At 38.0% G+C, this 21548-nt stretch overlaps 1 protein-coding gene across 1 annotated transcript in view; it reads right to left on the reverse strand.

The window, feature by feature from the left end:
* NLRP14 (NLR family pyrin domain containing 14) overlaps positions 1 to 21548 on the reverse strand; it is a 34928-nt gene that overhangs the window by 4699 nt on the left and 8681 nt on the right. The window contains exons 4-9 of the mRNA XM_043482347.1: positions 20497 to 20661; positions 17683 to 17850; positions 10018 to 10188; positions 9439 to 9609; positions 6927 to 7097; positions 4711 to 4881 (exon numbers count right to left, since the gene is read on the reverse strand). Coding sequence (XP_043338282.1) covers positions 4711 to 4881; positions 6927 to 7097; positions 9439 to 9609; positions 10018 to 10188; positions 17683 to 17850; positions 20497 to 20661 — 1017 coding nt within the window. The remainder of the gene's footprint in view (positions 1 to 4710; positions 4882 to 6926; positions 7098 to 9438; positions 9610 to 10017; positions 10189 to 17682; positions 17851 to 20496; positions 20662 to 21548) is intronic.

Here is a 21548-nt window from a genome sequence, read left to right on the forward strand (position 1 = left end):
CATGCTAAAACCACACTTGATTGGCTAAAATTTTAAAAATTAAGTCTGACAAAATTGACAAGAATAGAGTAACAAGAACTCTTACACACTGCCAGTGGTAGCATAATGGGTGTAATCCTTGGAGATATTCCCGAGAATATAATAATTCCACTCCTAATTATTTACTGTAGATAAATGTGTACACACCTGTCTTACAATCCATATATTAAAATGGGCTTCCCAGGTGGTGCTAGTGGTAAAGAAAGTGAAATTGAAAGTTGCTCAGTCGTGTCCGACTCTTAAGACCCCATGGACTGTATAGTCCATGGAATTCTCCAGGCCAGAATACTGGAGTGGGTAGCCTTTGAACTCCCCTGGCAATGCAGGAGACCCGAGTTCGATCCCTGGGTCAGGAAGATCCTGTGGAGAAGGAAATGGCAACCCATTCCAGTATTCTTGACTGGAGAATCCCATGGAGAGAGGACCCTGGCGGGCTACAGTCCATGGGGTCACAAAGAGTCGGACATTATTTACTGGAGATAAATGTGTAAACACCTGTCTTACAATTCATGTTTTAAAATACTCATAGTAGTGCTAATCATTAAAGAAAACAATCCAAAAGTCCACCAACAAAATAGACTGCGCGACTAAGCCCAGCCCAGCACAGAAGAAACCTATGATAAACACAAACCTCCTTTAAATAGAGTTGGGAGACCAGAAGGGGGAGCTCTCACACCCTGCAAAGAGCACAGCCCAACAAGGACTTCTTTCCTGGCAAGGACTCAGCCAGTGAAAAGCCAGACTCTTTAGTTTGCGGTAGCCCCTCCAGCTTCCTTTTCCTCTCCAAAAACACGTTCTCTTTTCCTTGCCATGTAGAGACTTGCACGTGGCTCATCATGGTTACAGACCCCAAATTACAATTCTCTGCGGATCCTGAATAAATCCATTTTTGCCAGAGAAATATCTGGCAGTCTGTTTCAGGTTAGCAATAGTTGGTAGTATGGTCATTCATTGGAAGCTTTCATAGCAATAAAAATGAGTAAAAACAGCCATATGAAACAACTAGATGACTTTTACAATCATAACATTAAGCAAAAAACAAAAAAATCATAACACAAAAGAATAAAGTATGATTCTCTGTATAGAAAGTTCAAAATCAAGCAAAATTCAAATATATTGTTTATGATTACATATATTATATAAATCTATAGAGGAAAACACAAATTACTGCTATAAAAGTCAAGATAATGTTTACTTCTTGAACAGGAGAGAAGTTGTTATGATTTGGGAGGGATAACTGAGGGGAGTTTAGTTCACTGGGAAAATTCAATTTCTGAACCTGACCATGATTGTTACATATTTCCTTTTTAAAAAACATTAGTTTTATTTCCTTTTCTGTATATTTTATTTTATAAATAAAGTGTTTAAAACATGATTTAGCAGAGCTTAAAAGTAACAGAAGAAAAAAATTACAGAATGAAGGCCACATTAAAAGAAGTCACAACTGCTAAAAATACACTTAGGAATATGTAGCATGAGTTAGAAAGATCCAGCAAAAGAAGAGTGAGTTTTAAAAGATCAAAGAATATAGATAAAGAATTATCCATAATTACAGAAAAACAAAAGAGATCCAACAAAAGCATAATTAGTAATCCCGAAAAAAAATTAGGTCAAATAGATAAGCAGAAACTAAAGATAGGAAAGCCTAAAAAAAAAAAAAAAGCACAATCTTCATACTTAAATGGTAAATAGCACACCATTTCCCCAGAAAAATATTATTAAAGAAAATTCAACAAAGGCCAAAGGAAAAATTTGCATATATAGCCCCCCTCCTCCATTTTTTTTAAAACAGTAAGGGTATTAAAAGGAAGAACCAACTGGTTTCAGACTTTTCTACAACCAGAATCAATGCTAGCAGGCACTGGACTCTTCAGAACTCTAAGAGGATAACCAAAATATTATGAAGACAACCAAATGTGCTCATTCAAGTTCACAGAAAACTAAGATATTTTCAGATATGCAAAAAAGTTAAATATCTCTGGACTGGCCCCTCAAAATTAAAAAAGAAAGATTACTGACCCTACATCCTTCACTAACTCCTGGTCTACATCCCTTAGAGGGGCAGTTTAGTCACTAAATGTGACAATCCCCTGAAAGCTCATCTCTCTTTGGCTACCTCCTGGGTAATGATTAGGATGAAAGGGATGGAAGCTTCTATAAAAAACTACTTTGAAGTTTCAGGATTGTATTCTGGTCATTCTTGGGCATGATGCTTTTCCTCCCTAAAAGCAACTCCAGACCACCCTGACTGGTACACCTTCCAGGTGGCAGGTCAGCCAAAAAAGGACTTTGGGATTCAAACTTAATTCAGATCAGATACCTGGATTCTCTTTTGGACTGACAAGGCCATAGCTCGTGAAAATAACAATCGTTTGGTTGAGTACAATGCTGGACAACTCCCCAACAAGCCAAGATGTGGGATATAATGGGTTTCTATAAGTACTGAAAAATTGCTTTTGTTCCTCTCCTGCCTGATCCCTCTGGACTGAAGGCCTGGTGCTGGTGGGGGATGATTATAGAGAAAAGGGGAAGTTATAGACACTGGGATGGGACACACCGATTTCATGACTGGGAGGAGGACTAACAACATTAACAGCTGGAGAAGGAACACCTTAGAACCTGAGAGGTTCAGGAAGGGGGAAGAACCACCACGGCTCTCTGTCACCCTGGATCCAACACGGCCACCTGACAAATAATTGCGTGGTTTGCTTGAGTCAAGCAGCAGCTGGCACCCGGACCCACTGCCCAGTTGTCATGCCTGTCTGCATACTATGAAAACAGAAAACCTCACATGGACATGGCAGGTCCTCAACTATTCTGTTATGCCTGCAGCCGTCAAAGGCAGACCCCAAATGTAAGATCCCTTTCACAGGGCAACTGGTACGAACTTGTTTCAATCTGTCCGATGCAAATTCACTGATTCTTTTAATGCTGAAACAGCCTGGGTTATGCCACATACGTCAAACAAAGCAGTTGTAACTCCTCACTGGCACTTCCTGCCTGATATAACCAAAGCAAGGCAATGGTGACCCAAATCAAATATAACAACAAACCCCACCCTGGAGCCACCTGTGCACCTTCAGGTTATATGTCTGCAGGTGGGGAAGTATAGACCATTGAATGGCTCTTTAATGGCGAAAGCATTGCTTCTGGCCCATCTTTTGCCTCCTTTATTTATTGCCAATGAGATGAGGAACAGCAGGTCATTCTAAATTCCCTTTCTTGAATTATAATTGAAAATTGGACACATTGTTCTTTTTATTCTTACTCAGCTAGCAAAGCCCAGGGCCCTGGGGCATGTTTTAAATCAATACTGCAAATTGGCCTCATCCTGTGCTTGGAGTCCTGTTGATAGTGACCTTAATTAAATGGCGTAGAGACAAACTGAACAAATTTGGTCCCAGCCTTTGTTGGTCTGACTAATCAGAGTGGCCAGTGGAGTGGCATATCTGTGCAAAAATTCACCAGAAGCCAAGACTTCTGTAGAAAACTTTTTCTGTTGTGTAGAAAACATGTTGGAAGTTGTTGGGGGACATTCTTCTATGGCTATGTCACCCTCCTACATGTTTTACTGATAAAAATGCAAGGTCCTGACAACACTTTACCTGATCGTGTCCTGGGATGTGTGTGCAGTGAGCAACCTTGAGGGATGAAGAAATGTCTCCCCCCAGGACAAAGGGCAGGCTTGCTCACTGCTTGCTATGAAATGATGGGTCCCCCAAACTCAACGTTCCTCTCCTGGAACGTAACAACTGCCTGTGCCGGCATCCATCTGAGTCCTACACACTGACCCTGTGAGATCTGGGACACAAGGGAAACTGCCAACAAACATGCCCAATGCTTATGTGACTATCCTCTGAGTAATCAAGTCCTCTGTCTCTGATAGAATCCCACTCTCCTGGCAGGATGCATTAAACAGTAACTGGCTAAAACAGGCAGAATAAAAGTCAGACCCAAAAGTAATATCATAATTATTGTGAAATATATATATATAATATATATGTATTTGTGTGTGTGTGTATATATATATGTATATATATATATTTGTAAATTGTCAGTGGAAACATAGAAAAAGCAACACTGTCTTAGAAGAGCCAAGAAGATATATCATAGTGTCTAGGCTTTCCACATGTAGAGCTAATTTCTTGACCCAGAGGACAATAATTTATGCTGTATAAGTAAAAATGTGCTAGCCAATACCAATCTGTTCAAGATTTAAAGAAAATAAAAATTTAAACATTGTTCAACATAAAAAGTACTCAGAACATAGGATGAGATTTTGTTAGATTGCAAGCTCCTTGAGACCACAGACAGCATTTTTCCAGGTAGAAAATGATTAGTAAAACCTTTGATTTACTAAGAAAAATTAATTCAAGGGCACATGGAATATCTGAAGGATGATAGAACATAGAAGACCTAAATTAAGCATTATTTACCTAATATATACCATGTCCAAAGCACTAAGGGGGACAGAAAGAAATGTGAAGTGTGGCTTCTATACTAATAACATGTAATACACCAATTTGTATATATGAAATTCAGACTTTCATTTTTGAGAAGAATTTACCTCTAGCCCCATTAATTTTTCATCTTCTCTGCATATACTAAATTTCTTCTAGGTTATACAAGCCACCAAATAGGTACCATTTTCCTAAGGAAAACAGAACTCACCCAAGCCTCTGAATATTGCAGTTTGGATGTCTCAAAGCCTCAAACAGAAATTTCACTCCATCATCCTGCAAGTCATTGTTCCCGAGGTCCAGGCTCTGCAAGTGTGGGTTGTTCACAATAGCAGAAGCCAGATCCAGGCAACATGCACTAGTAAGGACACAGCCCATCAATCTGTGAGAAATAAAAAAGAGAAGTGAGATTTTCAGTTGTGAGGCTTTATTAGTTTATTCCTGGAAGGGATGCCCAGGTAGTTGAGCCTTTTTTTCCTAAGCCTTTTCTATTTATAACCTAGGATGCACACAGAAAGGTCTAATGTTAAACCACTAAAAGCAGATGGGATTGCTTAATAAGCAAGAAAAAACCAACAGGTAAAACTGCTTTCTCCCACAAATAGGTTGTTTTCTAGTTTCCCAAGTCAAGGGTATAAACACTTATTTCTACCTCTGCCAAAAAAAAAAAGGATCGGATATAACTTTCCTGAGGAATCCACAGATCTCTATGCCTTCAGTTTCTAATATATTTTTGAAATTAAAATGCGGTTCAGGAATCTAAAAGTACTGTTTCCAAAGAAGAAAGAAGCGAGCTACATACAAAAAGGTATTTCCTTCAAGTCCTTTGTAGGACATTCAAGAGCATTCACAATCTGGCCTTTCTCTTTCCATATTTTGTCCCAACCCTATTTTCCAACCATACACATCCATTTACCCTACCCCAAATATATCACATCTATCTGCATTCCCCATCTTTTCTCTCTGCATAGAATATATGCACATAACAAAATCCTCTTTATCTTTCAAGCCTAAATTAAATAAGTTTCCTCTGTCCCACTCCTTGCTCCTTGGGACTTTTGCCACATCCTTATAACAACATATGGAATCTATTATAGTTGGCTTTATATTTATTTCCCTGCTGTCAGCACTTTGTAAGTTACCTTAGGACAAGAGCATAACCTTAGAGATAGCCTTTAGTTCCCTGAGCATCTAGCTCATATCTGTTGTAAATATTGCTTGACAGAATAAGAATGCCTGCAGAGGCTTTGAAAGTGGCTAAGAAGGCACAAATTTGTCCATGTGTTTCCAGCAATGTTAGGAGAAAAAGCAGGCTAAGCAAACATCTTGTGTGCCTAGGCCACATAGAAATTATATCTCTGTAGCTGAAATGAAGGCACTGGATTTAATGATAAACTCCATGAAGTAAATTTCTGTCTTCCAGGTGAATAATAATCAAAGAAACCAGAAAATCACACTGTAACCCATATCATATACATTTTCTCAGAGCAAGTACAGGTACTTATTGAATCCAAGAGTTCAATCACCTCAGGGTTTATAGAAATAACAATTAACTATTAAACTCATTTGAAAATTTGGTTATCATAAGTCAATCCGATCTGGCCAAACACTTCTAGGTATACCATCGATCTTCAGTTTATAGTTCTAGGAAAACAGTGTTGGGCTTAGACCCTTAATGACTCACCCAGGCTACTAGTCCCATGGGAGGCCCTAGTGGGAAAGTGAGATTTCTAAGTGACATCTCTTATCTTGCTTCACTTGAGCCACAATATTTACCTAATGAAATACTATGTATTATGTAGCCATTAAAATAAATAGATAATTATATGTAGGTATTTAAATGAAATACTACATTTATCTGAAATACTATCATGTAAAAAGGCAACCTCAAAGTCATGTAATCACAATTATACATACACATACAACGCAAATGTTTGTGTACCCACTCCCAGAGTAAGACAGACTATAATGGAATTAAAAATGGTTGCTGCTTAAGAATGATTGGATTCTTGGATATTCTTAAAAACTTCATTCCCAGTTTCTTTCAAAGTTGACCTAAGTATAAACCCGAGTTTAAGAAAGAAAATCTAGTAAAGCACAATTCAGCTTCCTGGATTTAGGTAGGAGACATACAACAGGCTCCCTGAAGCACAACCAAGGCAAAAATGAAATGGCTACATGCAGTTCAACCTGATGTCTCTGACCCTCCTTAACCGAGGGAATGAGGGAAGTTGACTGTAATTACTGCAGTAATTGTTTAACAAAAATCTGATGAAGAGACTCCCCCAGCTTTTCTCATGCAGAATGAGAGAGAATTAGCTGTGCATTCTTCTCTGACAGATACTCTGCTCTCAGACTTTCTTTTTCCATCTCCCCTGCCCTCACAGTACTTAAAGCTACACAAAAGTAAGCTCACAGAACACCTACTCCAGGTTCTGAAGATTGCAACTCGGATGCCGAAAGGCGTCACACAGAAGCTTTACTCCATCATCTTGTAGGCAGTTTGACCCCAGATCCAGATGCGTCAGGCTCTTGTTGTGCAGGAGAGAGGTTGAGAGAGATTCACTGCTGAGTGAAGTGAAATGGCAGCGCCTCAGCCTGCGGGAAGGACAGTGTGAGGAACGATGGAATCACTGCTCTCTACTGCTTAGATTTGTACATCTTTGAAGAGGTTTCTAATCCCCTATCTTCTTGCCAACCCTCCATCTATCTCAGATCAAATACCCTCCTTCCTCATTGCCTCTTTGGCTGTCTCACTTGGGATCCTTAGGTCTGTGCAAATTTGGCTTCAAACTGGATTCTTGTTCTTCAGAATTTTTCTTACTAAAAAGACCATGCCAACTTCCCTACATTGTGCATAAATATAGTATCCTATTGCAGAAGTAGCTCTGTGGAGCAGAGGAGCAGGCAAACGGAGTAGATGGGAGGAATCATAATTAAATGAGGACTTTCTGTACATATTAAATGTGGCATTTCCAATCAGAAGGGAAAAGATACATTATGCCATAAATGATTCAGGGACACTTAATGTCCTTTACTTTATGTAGGGGACATTTAATGTCCCTTAATATGTAAGGCAAAGTAAATTTAAATCTTATGACAAAATTAATTTGGAATAAATGTTAAAAATTAAGCCATGGTGGCTCAAATGGTAAAGAATCCACCTGCAATGTGGGAGACCTGTGTTCGATCCTTGGGTTGGGAAGATTCCCCGAAGAGAATGGCTACCCACTCCAGCATTTTGGCCTGAAGAATTCCATGGACAGAGGAGCCTGGCAGGCTGACTTTCACAAGCCATAATGAGTATGAAAAAGATGACAGAAGTGGTTTATTTTTTAATGTATTAAACAATTCTATTAAGTCATGAAGGGGAAGATAATTCAACTTCACGAAAGTTTTAAACTTCTATATTCTAAAAATAACCATAAAGAAAGTTAGAAATACAACAGGTAAGTTATTTATAATATATAAAAATAATAGTGATAATGTATATGTGACATTAATAACCATAATAAATATAACAAAAAAATCAGGGGAAAGCTGAGCCTAGGAAGAGGAAATTTCTAGAATAGTAAAAACCAAAAAATTTGAAAAGATGTTCAACACAAATCATTTTTAAAGTTATTTTCAACTAATTAATATTGATAAAGAATCTTGTATAGGTTGGTGCAAAAGTAATTGCGGGTTTTGCATTGTTGAAATTTGCCATTTGATATTGGAATATGTTCTTAAATAAATGTGATTATGTTACACATCATTTTAATGTGCATTTCTCACTTTATGTTTTTTTGCTAATGACTTATTAATTGCTGGTTATTTTATATTTATTTTAGAATATGGAATTGATGTTAGACAAAAAGTAAATTCGAGCAATTTTCTTATTTAAGTTCAAAATGGATCATAAAGCAATGGGGACAACTCACAACATCAACAACACATTTTGGTCCAGGAACTGCTAATGAATGTACAGTGCAGTGGTGGTTCAAGAAGTTTGTGCAAAGGCGACAAGAGCTTTGAAGATGAGGAGCATAGTGGCTGGCAATCATCAAAGCTGATCCTCTTACAACTACATGAGAAGTTGCCCAAGAACTCAATGTCGACCATTCTATGGTCATGCAGCATTTGAAGCAAATTGGAAAGGTGAAAAAGCTCGATAAGTGGGTGCCTTGTGAGCTGACCAAAAATCAAACAAAATCATTGTTTTGAAATGTTGTCTTCTCATCCTATGCAACAACACGAACTCACATACTTCTCACATTACCTAACAGCAATGAACAGTATAGTCACATCATAACCCAGCCATACCATGGAATACTGTCTTTGTTTAATGGTAGTGATAGATATTTAACTGTTTGGAGCCCAGAATATAGAGCTGGATGGGTGGACTTTAATTATAAATACATCATTTTCTTGTAAGCATTATGCAAGTTGCATAACCTTTCTAAGCCTCACAATCCTCACTATTCAGTGAGGCACTTAGAACTCAGGTGACCAATTTGACACCAACGGGTACTTCTGGGCAGGTTAAACAAATTTTGCACAGGGCTCAGCACAGAGTAGGGTCACAATAAATGGCAATTATTAATATCATCACCCTCATCATCTTCATCATTGTAGACAACAGGGAAAAAGCAAGGGACATAATATGTCCATAATATTTTCCTAGTTTAAATATATTTCAAAATGTATATTACATGGGAATGATGAAAACTAGTAGACAGTAGGACTTCCCTAGTGGTCCAGTGGCTAAGACTCTGCACTCCCAATGCAGGGAGCCTGGGTTTGATCCCTGGTCAGGGAACTAGATCCCACAAGCTGCAACTAAGAGTTCATATGCTGCAAAGAGGATCGAAGATCCTGAATGTCACAACTAAGACCCAGCACGGCCAAGTAAATAACAATAAATATATATATATTTTTAAAACTAGTAGACACTTACACTAGGCTCTGTAGAATGCACTGTGGATGTTTCAAGGCCTCACTCATAAGCTTTACTCCACCATCTCCCAAGATGTTGTCCGCCAAGCATAAATGTGTCAGCCTTTTGTTGCTGATGAGAACCAAAGACAGATCCTCACAACCAGCTACTGTGAGGCCACAGCTTTCTAAGCTGAAGCAGAAACACAGATGAGGAGGGGTCAGTCAAGTCCCCAAGTGCATGCTGCTCTCCCCTTTCAGAGAGAAGTTAGCTGGTACTAACAACCCCTACATCTCTACTATAGAAGCAACCTCATCAAATCGATTTAAATCATGAATTCCATTGCAGCCATGGACAAGGTATGATGAAACAAAATACAAGAGGACAGAGAAGAAGCCTGAAAAAGAATGAAAATAAGATGTCTATCATAAACAAATGTCTAAAAGTGAAAGGTGGAAGGAGGTAGAAGAAGAGGTCATCCAGGATTGACAAATGAGCCAATTAATGTCAAGACCCAGTTTTCCGACTCAGTTCATAATTATAAGTTACAAAAAAAACTGAACAAAATGTCTCTGTAGAAAACAGTACAGAAAGACTCACGACAGTTTCTCCAGGTTACAGTTTGGATGCATTAAGCCCTCGCACAACAGCTTCACTCCATCATCCAATAGATTATTAGTTGACAGATTCAGAGATAACAGGCTCTGGCTTCTCACGAGAGCCTTAGAGATATTCAGACAACAAACCGTAGTTAGGTCGCAGGATTCCAAGCTGGAAAACGATACAGAAAAATAGAAATGACCACTCCTTAGAAAAGAATTATAATCCCAATTCACTCAGGTGTGGTTTACCGGTCTTTGGGACTTGTTCTGAAAACCCAGCTTCCCTACACAGAATGAGTGATTTATCTAAAGCACAGGGCTCTGACAGACAGTTGGGAAGGGGAGGGTAGGAAGTATGTCTCTCCCATCCCTACCTCCCCAATTCCCTACAAAATATGTATGAAAACATTCAAAAAAGTGTTTTTAAATAATAATCTGTTTTTTTTTTTTAATCTGGGAGGAATTTCTTTTAACAACAACATTAAGAAGGTGGACTGAAGGATGGTTGCATCCTTGCACGCTTTGACCTTTGAAACAGAACTGAGATGGGCAGGAAACCAGGGGCGAAAGCTGAAACAACCATAAACTACTGTCAAGATTTCATTTATTCATGGTAGCCAACCTGTGTTTTCTGAGTAACTCTGTCCTTAACAGTTAAAACAAGAAGTAAATTAGAAATAAAATTAAGTATTTCTTAAAATAAAAGAGGAAGGGAAATAATAACAAAATAAGAAGTGCATGTAGAGCACTTATTTTTAAAGACTCATGTTTAGATACCACTTGGGCTTTAAACATGCCTGAGAGTAATATCAGCTATTTGTAAGCAGAGTCAGGCAGTAGCATTCCTGGAACTTGAACTTGTTCCACTTATTCCCTTTAATCAAGGACTTATCAACTTGAGTCCCTTGAGAATTGGGTCTCTACATCAAAATCAGGGTACAGAAAGTTAGGAACAGGAGAAGCTCCCTCCCTCAGTCAAGAATTAGTCCTTAGTGGATGACCTAGAACATGACCTAAAGCTGAAAAACCTCAGCTTGTTCTGAAAAGTTGTTATGGACTGAATTGCACTCCCCAAATTTGTATGTTCCTTGTCCAGTGTGACAGTATTTGGTGATGGGGCCTCTAAGGAGGTAATTAAGGTTAATGAGGTCATAGGAGTAGACTTGCTAATTCAATAGAACCGGTGTCCTCATAAAAGGAGGAAGAGACACCAGGAGTGAGTACATGTCCAGAAAGGCCATGTGAAGACAAAACAAGAAGGCAGCCATCTGTAAGCAAGGGAGAGAGGCCTCACCAGAAACCAACTCTGCCAGCATTTGATCTCGACCTCCCAGCTTCCAGAACTGTAATAAATAAATTTGTGTTTTCTAAGCTCGCCAGTCTGTGCTATATTGGGTACTTTATTATGGGATCCTGAGTAGATTAATGCAAAAAGATATTATATCAGCAGCCAACCAGGCAGTTAGGGAAACAAGGGAAATCTTATAAACTATGTATGGATAGAGCTCTTCCAGACAGAAAAGATAGTCCAATATTATGGGATCTGTGAATAAAATATTAAAGCTCAACAGAAAAAGATACATTATACTAAGGGACAGAAAATAAGCACATGTATAAAAAACAAAAGTAGGAAACAGAAGAAAATGTTTAGAAAGACTTCTTTTACATTTTAAATGTATAGGACAATGCAGATTCTGTGAAACAAGAATAGCACATCAGAAGTGAGAATGCTTCACATGGGTTCAATCAACCAAAAAAAAAAAACAAAAACAAAGGAAAAACAAAAACAACAGAGAACTGAAATCTATATTTGACACAATAGAGCAAAATCAACATAAATAAATCTAAGAAACTCCCCTAGAAGGAAGAGGTTAAAAGATTATGAGGACAAAAGTAATTCTTACAAAAGTAAGAATTATATAGGAAGAAAGCTACAACCATTGACTATCAGATGCTCTGAAAAAGGAGACACAGAGACAGCACATACAACAGAGTGAGCCCTGAAGTCATTTTAAAAAACTAATTTAAAGAAATAATTTCTGACAGGGAAAAAACAAACATTTCCAGCAGTTCAAAAGTTCAGTTCAGTTGCTCAGTCGCTCCGTTGTGACCGACTCTTTGAGAACCCTATGGACTAAAGCATGCCAGGCTTGCCTGTCCATCACCAACTCCTGGAGCCTGCTCAAACTCATGTCCATTGAGTCAGTGATGCCATCCAACCATCTCATCCACTGTCGTCCCCTTCGCTTCCTGCCTTCAATCTTTCCTAGCATCAGGGTCGAAAGTAACAAAATGTAAAACCAGTTTTAAAAAATTCTGAGACCACTAGTGAGAAAGTCTGGGAAGGTGCAGCTGAAGTGGCAGATTATTCTCAGACTTCTGTTTAGAAACCTAGATGTTAGAAAGTAATGTAGCTAAGTCAAAGTGTGCAGAATAGAGTGGAGGCCTCAGACCCAGACATGCTGTCATTCATCTATGAAGGCCATCCAAGGATATAAAGGAAGTCGGCAAATGTTCACACACACTGCATGAAAACATTAGTTTAAAATTGTACTAGCCAATGGTGCAATGAATCAAAATTAAAATTTTATACAGTGAGAAAGGTGAGTTTAAGAAAACAAACCCAAAAAACTGGCAGTACACACTGGTTAAAAACTAAATGTATAGAATTAAGTCTAAATAATTGCTGCAGTCATGTGTGTTGCCATGATAGAAAGTTTTAGAAGAGTTCAAAAGGTAAAATATCTAGCCCTTGTAATCCTGGATTAAATGAACATACTGGAAATTATATGACAGAGGTTACTAACTGTACTGCTTTACATAGGGTATTTTGAATGCTGTAATCCTGTTGAATTTGATCAAGCATACATATGAGGGGGAACCCTGAAGAGTAATAACTAATAATTACCAGTTAAAAACAGACACTATAACTTGCTGGACATGAGACAAAATGTAGCTCATTTATGAATCAAGAAATAGAAGTGGTACTGAAATGTTAAAAAAAAAATGCTTCTGACTGGAGATATATAAACAGTACATGCCCCAGAGTCCCTTTGTTCATAACCTATTTTGCTCTTATCTTTTCCATATTGTAAGTTTGAGTTTCTTGAACTTTTTTATTTGTGCCAATTAATAGAATTTCAGCTATGGACCACCTAATGCTTGATGAATGAAATATCAGCCTCATAAAAAGAAAATGATCCCTCTTTCTCTTGCATCCGCAAAGAAAAGCAGATGGTATCATAAATCAGAAAATATTTTGTAAGAACATTTTTGCTGTGTTTTATTGTTTTATCATAACAAGGGAATCTTATAGGGTACCTGGACCTTACACATTGTTGCTGTGTCTTGTGAGAACAACCATTGAGTGCTTTTCAGTCTGTAATTTTGATTGCCCTGTTTAATAATGTATCTTTCTTTCAATACTCAAATTGATATTTTGGAATTCCTAAATGTTACAATTATTGAAAGAATTTTGTTAAATCAGAAAAAAGATTTATCAGTACTCTCATCTCACAGTATGATAACAAAAATACATAATTTTTTCTAGAGTTTGAAGGCCCTGTCTTATTAATATGTAATATCAATCACCAGTGACTCAAAAGGGAAGGTGAGAGCTGAGGTTTGTGACTCCATATTTAACCCCTAAATAATGAACCAGAAAAACAGGGAAGATGCACTAACTTACTTTTAGGTCTTGCTGGAGAACCAGTCTCTTAATGTTGCCACTAAAATGAGACCCTTGGCTGAAAACTTCCAAAGCCCCTTTAAAGTAGGCACATTATAATTTTTATTCTTTTGCTGTTCTTATTGATTGCTGTCTGTGGCTCTTTTGAGTTGTCATGGGGCACTGGTCCATAAAGTGGTCCTTAGGCAATGGGACTGAGAGGAAGGAATCCACGCTCCTAGAATAAGTGTCTCAGTTCAAGAGGTAGTCAGGGTAGAATTTTATCTGATGGAAGCTGCTACATCTTCATTCATGAGTTGAGGCCCAGTGGAGTTAAGCTCTCCTGTGCTATGGGATTACGGTAAGAAAACTGCCACTCGAAAGGCATCACCCAAGAAAGCCACCATTCCACAGTGAGGAGGACCTGCTGTCCTAGAGCGTGAACTCTTGGGGAGCTCAGAACAGCTGTCTGAGTGTATTTTTCTTTTCTAAAAATGCATGTTGTTTAATTTGCAGGTTATTTCTTGTTGTTGCTGAGTGTGAGATGAGTTTTCTGATATGAACTAGAAATTAAGGTACAGCAGAATGGAGTTGTTGCTAAAGCAGAATGGTTGCAGAAGTTGTCTGTTACCCACATAGGGGCTGAATGTACCACAGGTGCCAGGGAAATGATGCTCACAAGGACCTTTACATTAGTGGGATAGGCTTCATGGGCCTGTTCTAAAGCAAGGTAAATCATGGGATAAGTTAATCTGGTCCAAAGTTTGAGACTTAAAATGTCTATGGGACTTCTCCCTGATTTTACTAAAGTGAAAAATAAAAATGCACACGTGGTTTTTTGGATCACATAAGGTTTTCCATTTCTTTAACAATAAATCTAAATTAAAGAACTTAAATCTCTTACAGTTCTCTTACAGATCAAATTATTATGCTAATATTTAAAAGAATATAAATGCAAATCTGTGTGTATAATTTAAATGAGTTAAATAAATGACATATTTATAAATTATAATTTTATAAATCTTGGAATCAGATAATATTATAAACATGATATCTGGGTCAAGCTTTGAGATATAAAACTGTTTTGCTAAATTTGTAGTTACTAACAGTGATTATACTATCCTTAACATTAAATATATTTTCTAAACCTACTCATTGATTTTGGAGGCTCAGAGTAGTGTAACATTTTAAGAATTAGTAATGTGTGCTTATCTAAAGACATATACAGAAATTAAACTTCAAAGACAGAAAATAAATTACACTCTTACAATAATCTGTTACCATTTCTTGTTCATATTACTCAAATTATAGTAGCAAAATCTTACAGTTCCCTTATAGATCAAATAATTCCCCCAGATCAATGAATTGTTTTATATCCCATTTCATTTGCATTTTAAAAGTTAGGGCTTAAATGTTTAAATGATACTTCATTTAAACCTTATTTGGGGTGATTATGAAGCTGTATAAACATACGTATGAAGGTTTATTAAAACTGATGAATGAAAGAGATTTTTCTAAGAGAGAAGAGAGGATCGGTAGTTCAGTTTTCAAGTCTCTGCCTGCTGTATCACCTAGTGGTGGCAGAACTTCTAGTTTTAAAGTGTATTCTCTCACTTGGCCAAAGTCTGTGCATGTTTATCATGACTCATTATGCTTTGAGCACTTAATGACTGTAAACAATTGTAATAAATTGCAAGTTCCTCAATCCTGGAAAAGCAAACATTTCTACTGGACCATATGCATTCTACCTATTAATATTATAAAGTATTCTATTCTACTTAATAATAGAGCCAAGACTGTGGATATGTGACTCAAGTACCTTCTGTTTATATTTGGCAACTAGTCAGTTTCTTCCAGCAACCATTTTAGATGCTCCCTTTCTAGAATGTTAGTCCACTAACTCAAAACCTTTGAGGATCTAAGGGGTGTTTTGCATTTATGCCATTTTGGCATTCTTCAGGGGGCTGTTTGGTGGAACCAACGATTGCTCCCTTAACCTTGCTTGTAACCACAACAGCAGAGTAGAGGCAAACTAAGACAGGATTCTGGGCACAATTAGGCAGTTAATGCATGTCCAAGATCCCCCCTCCCATGTGTTCAACATATTTTAAGAGCTACCCTGTTATCACAATGTGGAAAAAGTTAATAAGACAAGGAGACTAGATCTTTCTCCTCTTGTGGGGGAAAACCTTTGGCAAATATCAGAGTGAAATATTCACATGAAGATTAGTGATTGTGTGTACCTTTCCAATATGTTCATTTGCAAGGGCTGATATGAGTCTCTTTACAATTTAAATCGTTTTAAAACGCTCTATTTCTAAATTTGCTAAGTCCCTGTAGCATCTGGGGATCATATTTAGTGAAACAGACTGGCAAAGACCCACTAATTTATCAACACTTTCGATGCCCACATCATCTACGTTCAGCAGGCAGAGTAAAACATCAAAATGCAATTCTAAAATGTTAAGCTCGGCATGATATATGCCTAAACTAGACAATCGTGGCCACTCAAGCTGTTTCTAACTCTCATAACAGGAGGCCTAAAGCAAACACAGAACTGGAGTTGTTCCTAGAAACTCCTAGGAGGTTTATGAGACTGATTACTCCCCAATGGCCACCCACACTGGGAGAACATCCAGTCCTACAGAATATAGTGTTAGACAATTTACAAAGCTCTGATGACTTCTGCCTCCAAACATTCTATGCACTGGTGCAAAAGCCCTATAATAGTTGACTTGAAGAAATGGTTTTCTATTTGAAAGTCTAGTAATTGGCCTACATCAAGGTTAATCAGTGGAATGCCTTATTCAAATCTCAACTGATGAAAGGAATCTTATCAAGTCCTGCTGATCTGTCAAGTGCCAAGGCCTTTTTCATGGATCCATGGCTCCCACTACAAGAAAACATCTTTCTCTCCATTTAACAACTCTTTGCTGCTAATATGTTTTATGCTTGGATAGAGGAGAAATTTCCTCAAAATGACCTAAAATGTCCTTGTAGTTGGTAAAACCAATACCCTACTGACCTGCTGACAGCTGAACTCTATACATGATCAAGAATTAACCAACAACTTTCCAGATATCCTGTGAATTTCATCCCGTAAAAACTGGTGAGACTTTAAAAAATCCCAATGATATTTTTGCCTGTTGTCAAAAAGAAGGTCTTGTTTCAGATTTCACTTGTTTTTTTCCACATAGAGATTATAATTTGCTTCCCACAAATACAGCCTTACCTTGGCCCCTCATGTATCAAGGTTCAGTCTTGCTCCCCTGAACTGAACCTAGGGATTTCAAAAACTTCTAAGGTAAAACTTACTGTAATGATTTTTTGTTTTTCTTTTTTGGTTGTTTTTACTTTGTCAGAAGTTGATTTAAGTGCCTTTCCTTGGAAAATAAGATCTTTCTTGAAATGTGTTACACAATGTGGAGACCAAGTATGACTGCTAACCTTCTCACTTTTGTAAAGAAAGGCAATCAGGCCTGTCAGTAGTGTGTGAAAGCTAGCAAGTACCTTGACAGCTGCTCCACTGTTCTTCCTCAACTTTCTGACCTGGTGTTGCAATTATAAGGTAAGGGGGGTTCACTATCCAAAATTAAGTTAAAAAAATTTAGTCCACCACAGCATTGCACACCCCACCCCACTGTTGGTGCATTCTTTTCTGCGAGAGTTCAAAGATACAGTGAGCATGCCTGCATTTAAATACGAAAAACTTACAAATTCTGGGTCTGCTCCCATTTTTTTTTCCCCCCAGACTTAGAAGATGGAGACACAGAGAACTATACAATGAGGGAGTTCTTCTGTGGGGGAGGTGGGAGGAGTTGTAAGTCCTGTCAGGAGGAAAGAAGCCTGAATCTGTTAATCCCTGCTATTTCGTATCAGGAAAGTAAATTTAAGTTAGCCCAAAGAATAGCAAGTCCAAGCTGTTAAGAGTCTATTTGGACAGACAAAAGTCTCAATTATAAACACACACACACACACACACAACTCATGACTTACCTTAGATTCTGTAGTTTACAGTCTGGGTGTTTCAAGGCGTCACATAATGACTTCGCTCCATTATCCCCTATATCACTCCCCTTCAGGTCAAGATGTATCAGATTCTGATTGTGAGTCAAAGAACTAGCGATACCCTGACAGACGTCAGGGAAAGAAGTAAATCTCAACCTTCAGAGGAAAAAATACACAGGAGAGATTACATCATCATCTCTGTCCCTGATTACAACATCCTTTTCTTTTCAAGCCCAGCTCTTAGGTACTGTCTAACTATTTCTGCCATCTCTTATCTGACACCAGGTTTCTCATATTCCAGGTCAAGATCATCCACCCAGGATTCAGCATGCTGCCTAGGAAAAACACCAGGTTATGACTTAGATGTCCATTCTATCCTGACAACCAATACTCTCAATTTTTTTTTAACCTTGAAGGAAAAGAAGGTGTAACCTAAGGAAAGCAGAAGAGGGTTTTTTTGTTTTTTTTTTAACTCTTTAGTCTCAGGAACAATGATCAAATATTATTGGGGCTATTCCAAATATTGCAGTTACAACATTAACTCACAACATTAATCCTTTAAATAAGCCAATGTGAGTTCACAGTTAATATCAACTTTTTGATATGCATAATTAGCAAAACACAGTTTTTCAAAATATTTCCTGTCATCCCATGGGCTTTGTTAGGTGTAGAAAGAGAGACAGCTGAAAGCAAAATATGAAGTAAGTTAAATCAGCCAGTTTTTAAATTTCCATCTCCTAACTTTGTCAGAGACTTCAGACTGGGTCCTCTAGTGCCACTGCTGGCCCCAAATACCCAGTATGGTCACACTTCTCACTAACCGTTCAGAAACCTCTGTGATATCATCTCCCTTCCCTTTTGCAGATAACTCACCCTTCGCCCTCACCCCCCATCCAGCCAAGCACACCAAAAGAATAAAGCTTTATACCCATTTAGAGTGCTAGGTATCATCATATAGTAAAGGTGCCCAATGCACTCATTAAACGTAAGTTGAAAGTATAATCCCCTTGTCAGGAAAAAGGGATTTGAGTAAGTAAGATGACACTAAGGTGAGAAAGACTGAGAGCCGTCTTCATGGTGGTGTCCACCGTAAGAGACTCTCACATTCTAAAAGAGGAAGCCATTTAATCCCAGAGAAGACATTGCATGCTGTGTTGCCTCAGTTGTGTCTGACTCTTTGCGACCCCTTGGACTGAAGCCTAGCAGGCTCCCCTGTCCATGGGATTCTCCAGGCAAGAATACTGGAATGGGTTGTCATGCCCTCCTTCACGGGATCTTCCCGACCCAGGGATCAAACCCAGGGCTCTTATATCTCCTGCTTTGGCAGGCAGGTTCTTTACCACTGGCACCAACTGGGAAGCCCCAGTATTAGCTGATGTTGAGATTTGTGTTGGTGGCATCCAGTGAAGGGACACTGTGGGGGAGATGAGGGCAGGTAAGTGAAAAGGGCTAAACTACTCTATCATCACATATGGGCAAATGTCAACAACATTTATAAATATATGCAAGACCAGACTTCATCTACTTACTTAAGATTCTAAGGGAAATATTTAGAGGGAAGCCTGTTTCCCGAAAAAAGAAAACTTATCTCCAGTGCTAATGGAAACAACAAGTCTCAATTATTTGTTCAGCATTCACTACATATTACTGAGCACCAATCAGGCCTTGGGCACGTTGATGGGCATTGAATACAGAAAAAAATAGGATCAGTTCCAGCTCCTGTGGAGCCAACAGACAAGAGAGTGAGATGTGAACAAGCAAATGTAAAAAAGTGGTAAGGTATCTAAAATCAAATGAAGATGTAAAAATTTTGAAAAGCAAATAGCAAATGTTAGCAAGGATGAGGAGCAGCTGGAACGCATACATGATGTAGGCAAGATTATAAAATGGTAAAACCACTTTGAAGAACTACCTGGGAATTTTTTAAAAAGTTAAATATATATCTATGAGCTAACAATTCCATCCCTAGGTATTAGCCCAAGAGGTAAGAACATGTCATAAAAAAGGTTAATACAAAATATTCATAGAAGCCTTATTCATAACAGCCATAAACTGGAAACAATCCAGAGATCCATTAACAAGAAAATGAGTAAGCAAGTTGTAGTATATCATTACAAGGGAATGCTAATCAGTAATTAAAAGAAATGAATGATTGAAACATGCAATAACATGAATTTCAAAAAACATTTTGTTGAACAAAATAAGATGAACACAAGAAACACATACTGTATGAGTCAATCTAAAATGAGTTCCAAGAACAGACAAAGCTAATATACAGTCATAGAGGTCAGAAAGTGGTTGCCTTTAGGACAGGACAGAGTGAGAGAAATAGAGAAAAGACTACATGGAAACTTCACGAGGTGAGGGAATTATACTCTATCTTGTTTTGGGTATTTGTTACAAAGGCATATGCAACTGTCAAAACCTAATGAACTGAACACTTAACATCTGTGCGTTATACTGAATGGGGAAAAAATAGTACGTTCTGGAACTTGTCTTTGAAAATGCTTTGTTGACCTGCCTAGAATGCCTTAGTTCTATATTCCTCTTTATCTAGAAAATTCCTAATCAAGCCTCAAAAACCCAGGTCAACCACTTCTACGCTCTGTGCAGTTTTCCCCAGAAAAAGTTACTTATGCTCCCACAACTCCAGATGTTTCCATAGTTGGTGTTCTTAGAGTATTTTATGCAGTAGATTTTAATTTCTGTTTACTACTAGTTCCCTCTAATAAGTAGGAGTGGGAGGTGGGATAAAGAAAGAAAGTAGAATAACTCCATTACATTTTCTCACACCAGACTTACAGTAGTTTTTGTAGTTTACAGTTTGGGTGTCTTAGTTCTTGATTAAAAATCCTCATTGCTAATTCATCAAGGTTGCTGTGACACAAGATCACTTCTCTCAAGTGTTCATTTGTATGAAGCACAGAACAGAGGTCTTGCCACCAATGAAAAACATGACTGCCAGCCCTTTGCCTAAATGATTAGAAAAAGAAAAGACCAACAAATCTGTTTCAGCTCAGGCAACTCTCAGAAGATGGTACTGAGTCAAAGCAAGCATCCTTTGCTACTCAGTTATGAGTAACTCAAAGGAGTGGTTGGAATGTGGAGTCTATATACCTCAATTACTAGAGGAAAGGCAGAGGGAGAAAGGGCACTTATAGGAAAACAAATGACTTTTTGGTAAGGTAAATGGGCCCCTTGGAGGAGAGACTGAAGACATGATGGTGATAATAATGTCTGAGTGTGGTTCCAACTGCTGTTTTCACAAATACAAGATTAGAGTTACTCTGGGGAGGGGATTTAAAAAGCTAATTTAAAAAGCTGAGATCTTTTGGAAGGCTCTGCTTTTAAGCAAGTAAGGAATTCTGGGAACTCAAATGCCTTCAATTCAAAATAATTCCTATGTAAAAACTGCATATTTGGAAATGCAATACAGTGATCCACTTCACTACTCAATAAATATTGGTTTCCCCAGGCCTTGCTTAAATTGGGATCAATGACATCGCAGAGGGGTGGTCTCTACATCACTCGGGGTCTTATATTTGAGAAAACTTAAAACTGAGATTGAGGTGGTAAATCCTTCATTCAGACATTCAAGTGCTTACTGGATACTATGTATAAAATGGTGAACAAGACAGAGATCCCACTCTTGTGCGCTTTACAATGTAGTTATGTCATAAAATAGGCTGAGGTCATCTGTAATGTCTCTTAAAAAAACACGGGATTCTCCGTCTCTTATTTTCACAGCAGTGGCAACTCTAGAATCAGATAACACTATAACATAGATGAGGGGAAAGTAGCACAAAGACTAGCAACACAGTTTCTAAAATTCCTTCCTAATACTTATTATTAGG

The sequence above is a fragment of the Cervus canadensis genome, chromosome 11 (assembly GCF_019320065.1).
Source record: "Cervus canadensis isolate Bull #8, Minnesota chromosome 11, ASM1932006v1, whole genome shotgun sequence".
NCBI classification, from domain to species: Eukaryota; Metazoa; Chordata; class Mammalia; order Artiodactyla; family Cervidae; genus Cervus; species Cervus canadensis.